The 5,661-nt window shown below is 50.5% G+C and overlaps 1 protein-coding gene across 1 annotated transcript; it reads left to right on the top strand.

The window, feature by feature from the left end:
- Nucleotides 1-453: 453 nt before the first annotated feature.
- PFDN6 (prefoldin subunit 6) lies at nt 454-3,912 on the top strand (the record flags this gene model as incomplete). The annotated part of the gene is made up of 3 exons (XM_057426945.1): nt 454-537; nt 2,431-2,555; nt 3,803-3,912. Coding segments are annotated over 3 exons (318 nt in total), but the record flags the coding sequence as incomplete, so codon positions are not given.
- Nucleotides 3,913-5,661: the final 1,749 nt, after the last annotated feature.

Genomic DNA, 5,661 nt, shown 5'->3' with positions numbered 1-5,661 from the left:
CAAAACCCCCTCATTTCACCCAACAGCCCCTCATTTCACCAAAACCCCCTCATTTTACTCCAAAACCCCCTCATTTCACCCCAAAACCCCTCATTTCACCCCAAAACCCCCTCATTTCACCCCAAAACCCCTCATTTCACCCCAAAACCCCTCATTTCACCCCAAAACCCCTCATTTCACCCCAAAACCCCCTCATTTCACCCCAAAACCCCCTCATTTCACCCCAAAACCCCCTCATTTCACCCCAAAACCCCTCATTTCACCCCAAAACCCCCTCATTTCACCCCAAAACCCCTCATTTCACCCCAAAACCCCCTCATTTCACCCCAAAACCCCCTCATTTCACCCCAAAACCCCCTCATTTCACCCAAAACCCCCTCATCATTTCACCCCAAAACCCCTCATTTTACCCAAAATCCCCTCATTTCACCCCAAACCCCCCTGCCCCCCCCATTCTCCCCCCCAGACCTGAGCCGCGCCGTGGCCGCACGACAGAAGCTGGAGGCGCAGCTGACTGAGAACAACATCGTCAAGGAGGTCAGAAACCCCCCAAAACGGGCAAAAATACCCAAAATACCCCCAAAACAGCCAAAAATACCCCCAAAACACCCCAAAATACCCCCTAAACACCCCAAAATACCCCCAAAACACCCCAAAATACCCCCAAAACAGCCAAAAATACCCCAAAATACCCCCAAAACACCCCAAAATACCCCCAAAACACCCCAAAATACCCCAAAACAACCCCAAAATACCCCAAAACACCCCAAAATACCCCCAAAACACCCCAAAATCACCCAAAAATACCCCAACATCACCCCAAAATCACCCCAAAATACCCTAACATCACCCCCAAAATCACCCCAAAATACCCCAAAATACCCCTAAACACCCCAAAATACCCTCTAAACACCACTAAACACCCCAAAATACCCTCTAAACACCACTAAACACCCCAAAATACCCCCTAAACACCCCAAAATACCCCCAAAACACCCCAAAATACCCCAAATTACCCCACAAAACACCCCAAAATACCTAAACACCCCAAAATACCCCCTAAACACCCCAAAATACCCCCAAAACACCCCAAAATACCCCCAAAACACCCACCCCTAAACACACCCCCAAAACCCCCTAAACACCCCAAAATACCCCAAATAAAACACCCCAAAATACCCCTAGCCCCCAAACCCCATAAAGCCCCCAAAGCATCCCCAACCCCCCTAAAACCCATCCAAAGCCCCCCTAAAACCCCCCAAAACCCCCAAAATCAGCCCAAAATGACCCAAAACCCCCAAATTCACCCCAAAACCGCTCCCCTTTAGGAGCTGGAGCTCCTGGATGCCTCCAACCCCAGCTCCAAACCCCCCTAAAACCCATCTAAAACCTCCCTAAAACACCCCAAAAACCCCATAAAACACCCCAAAAACCCCCCTAAAACCCCCCAAAAACCCCAAAATCACCCACAAATGACCAAAAAACCCCCAAATTCACCCCAAAACCGCTGCCCTTTAGGAGCTGGAGCTGCTGGATGCCTCCAACCCCAGCTCCAACCCCCCCTAAAACCCATCCAAAGCCCCCATAAAACACCCCAAAAACACCCCAAAACACCCCAAAACCCCCCAAAAACCCCCAAATCAGCCCAAAATGACCCAAAAACCCCCAAATTCACCCCAAATCCACTCCCCTTTAGGAGCTGGAGCTGTTGGATGCCTCCAACCCCAGCTCCAACCCCCCCTAAAACCCATCCAAAGCCCCCCTAAAACACCCCAAAAATACCCTAAAACCCCCCCAAAACCCCAAAATCAGCCCAAAATGACCCAAAACCCCCAAATTCACCCCAAATCCGCTCCCCTTTAGGAGCTGGAGCTCCTGGATGCCTCCAACCCCAGCTCCAAACCCCCCTAAAACCCATCTAAAACCTCCCTAAAACACCCCAAAAACCCCATAAAACACCCCAAAAACCCCCCTAAAACCCCCCAAAAACCCCAAAATCAGCCCAAAATGACCAAAAAACCCCCAAATTTACCCCAAAAACGCTGCCCTTTAGGAGCTGGAGCTGTTGGATGCCTCCAACCCCAGCTCCAACCCCCCCTAAAACCCATCCAAAGCCCCCATAAAACACCCCAAAAACACCCCAAAACACCCCAAAACCCCCAAAAACCCCAAAATCAGCCCAAAATGACCCAAAAACCCCCAAATTCACCCCAAAACCGCTGCCCTTTAGGAGCTGGAGCTGTTGGATGCCTCCAACCCCAGCTCCAACCCCCCCTAAAACCCATCTAAAGCCCCCCTAAAACACCCCAAAAACACCCCAAAAACCCCATAAAACACCCCAAAAATACCCTAAAACACCCCAAAAACCCCAAAATCAGCCCAAAATGACCCCAAAACCCCCAAATTCACCCCAAAACCGCTGCCCTTTAGGAGCTGGAGCTCCTGGATGCCTCCAACCCCATCTTCAAGCTGCTGGGGCCGGTGCTGGTGAAGCAGGAGCTGGAGGAGGCCAAGGGCACGGTGGGGAAGCGCCTGGAGTACATCAATGGGGAGATGTGAGTGGGGATCTATGGGGCGGGGATCTATGGGGCGGGGATCTATGGGGCGGGGATCTATGGGGCGAGGATCCCGTTATCTATGGGGCGATGCCCCGTTATCCATGGGGTGATGCCCCCGTTATCCATGGGTCTGACCCCGTTATCTATGGGTCTGACCCCATTATCCATGGGGTGACAACCCCATTATCTGTGGGGCGATGCCCCCGTTATCCATGGGTCTGCCCCCGTTATCTATGGGTCTGACCCCATTATCCATGGGGCGACAACCCCGTTATCTGTGGGGCGATGCCCCCGTTATCCATGGGTCTGACCCCATTATCTATGGGTCTGCCCCCGTTATCCATGGGTCTGACCCCGTTATCTATGGGTCTGACCCCATTATCCATGGGGTGACAACCCCGTTATCTGTGGGGCGATGCCCCCGTTATCCATGGGTCTGACCCCATTATCTATGGGTCTGCCCCCGTTATCCATGGGTCTGACCCCGTTATCTATGGGTCTGACCCCATTATCCATGGGGCGACAGCCCCGTTATCTGTGGGGCAATGCTCCCGTTATCCATGGGTCTGACCCCGTTATCTATGGGTCTGCCCCCGTTATCTATGGGTCTGACCCCGTTATCTATGGGTCTGACCCCGTTATCCATGGGGCGACAACCCCGTTATCTATGGGGCGATGCCCCCGTTATCCATAGGGTGTTGATCCCATTATCCATGGGGGGATGCCCCCGTTATCCATGGGGTGTTGTTCCCATTATCTATGGGGCGATGCCCCCGTTATCCATGGGGTGTTGATCCCATTATCTATGGGGCGATGCCCCCGTTATCCATGGGGTGTTGATCCCATTATCTATGGGGCGATGCCCCCGTTATCCATGGGGCGTTGATCCCATTATCTATGGGTCTGCCCCCGTTATCTATGGGTCTGCCCCCGTTATCCATGGGTCTGACCCTGTTCCTATCCGTCTGTCCCCGTTATCCATGGGGCGATGACCCCGTTCCTATGGGTCTGCCCCCGTTATCCATGGGTCTGCCCCCGTTCTCCATGGGTCTGCCCCCGTTATCTATGGGGCGATGCCCCCGTTATCCATGGGTCTGTCCCCGGTATCTATGGGGTGATGCCCCCGTTCCTATGGGTCTGTCCCCGTTATCTATGGGGCGATGCCCCCGTTATCCATGGGTCTGCCCCCGTTATCTATGGGGCGATGCCCCCGTTCCTATGGGTCTGCCCCCTCTCTCCCGCAGCCGCCGCTACGAGCAGCAGATGCAGGACCTGGAGCGGCGCTCGGAGCAGCACCGGGACGCGCTGGGGCGGCTGCAGCAGGAGCTGCAGCGGGGACAGGGCAAGGGCTGAAAGGGGGGGGGGGGGGGGGCCCCATGGGGCCCAGCCCCCCTTTTCCCCCTCCCCCTATGGGGATCGGATCCCATCCCCCCCCCCCCGCTGCTCCTTTAATAAAGGGTTCAAGGTGATCCATGGGGAGTGAGGGGTTGGGGTGTGCGTGATGTCCCATAATAACCCCATGTCCTGATATCCCATAATAACCCCATGTCCTGATATCCCATAATAACCCCATAATAACCCCATATCCTGATATCCCATAATAACCCCATGTCCTGATATCCCATAATAACCCCATAATAACCCCATGTCCTGATATCCCATAATAACCCCATAATAACCCCATATCCTGATATCCCATAATAACCCCATGTCCTGATATCCCATAATAACCCCATAATAACCCCATGTCCTGATATCCCATAATAACCCCATGTCCTGATATCCCATAATAACCCCATAATAACCCCATGTCCTGATATCCCATAATAACCCCATGTCCTGATATCCCATAATAACCCCATAATAACCCCATATCCTGATATCCCATAATAACCCCATGTCCTGATATCCCATAATAACCCCATAATAACCCCATATCCTGATATCCCATAATAACCCCATGTCCTGATATCCCATAATAACCCCATAATAACCCCATGTCCTGATATCCCATAATAACCCCATATCCTGATATCCCATAATAACCCCATGTCCTGATATCCCATAATAACCCCATGTCCTGATATCCCATAATAACCCCATAATAACCCCATATCCTGCTATCCCATAATAACCCCATGTCCTGATATCCCATAATAACCCCATAATAACCCCATGTCCTGATATCCCATAATAACCCCATAATAACCCCATGTCCTGATATCCCATAATAACCCCATAATAACCCCATATCCTGATATCCCATAATAACCCCATGTCCTGATATCCCATAATAACCCCATAATAACCCCATGTCCTGATATCCCATAATAACCCCATGTCCTGATATCCCATAATAACCCCATAATAACCCCATGTCCTGATATCCCATAATAACCCCATAATAACCCCATGTCCTGATATCCCATAATAACCCCATAATAACCCCATGTCCTGATATCCCATAATAACCCCATAATAACCCCATATCCTGATATCCCATAATAACCCCATGTCCTGATATCCCATAATAACCCCATAATAACCCCATATCCTGATATCCCATAATAACCCCATGTCCTGATATCCCATAATAACCCCATATCCTGATATCCCATAATAACCCCATATCCTGATATCCCATAATAACCCCATATCCTGATATCCCATAATAACCCCATGTCCTGATATCCCATAATAACCCCATATCCTGATATCCCATAATAACCCCATGTCCTGATATCCCATAATAACCCCATATCCTGATATCCCATAATAACCCCATAATAACCCCATGTCCTGATATCCCATAATAACCCCATAATAACCCCATGTCCTGATATCCCATAATAACCCCATAATAACCCCATATCCTGATATCCCATAATAACCCCATGTCCTGATATCCCATAATAACCCCATAATAACCCCATGTCCTGATATCCCATAATAACCCCATAATAACCCCATATCCTGATATCCCATAATAACCCCATGTCCTGATATCCCATAATAACCCCATAATAACCCCATATCCTGATATCCCATAATAACCCCATGTCCTGATATCCCATAATAACCCCATAATAACCCCATATCCTGA

Source organism: Pezoporus wallicus, unplaced genomic scaffold (assembly GCF_028554395.1).
Source record: "Pezoporus wallicus isolate ANWC-B61680 ecotype Strahan unplaced genomic scaffold, APGP_CSIRO_Pwel_v1 contig_13155, whole genome shotgun sequence".
Classification (NCBI taxonomy): domain Eukaryota; kingdom Metazoa; phylum Chordata; class Aves; order Psittaciformes; family Psittacidae; genus Pezoporus; species Pezoporus wallicus.
This window is presented reverse-complemented; position numbering and strand designations above follow the sequence as displayed.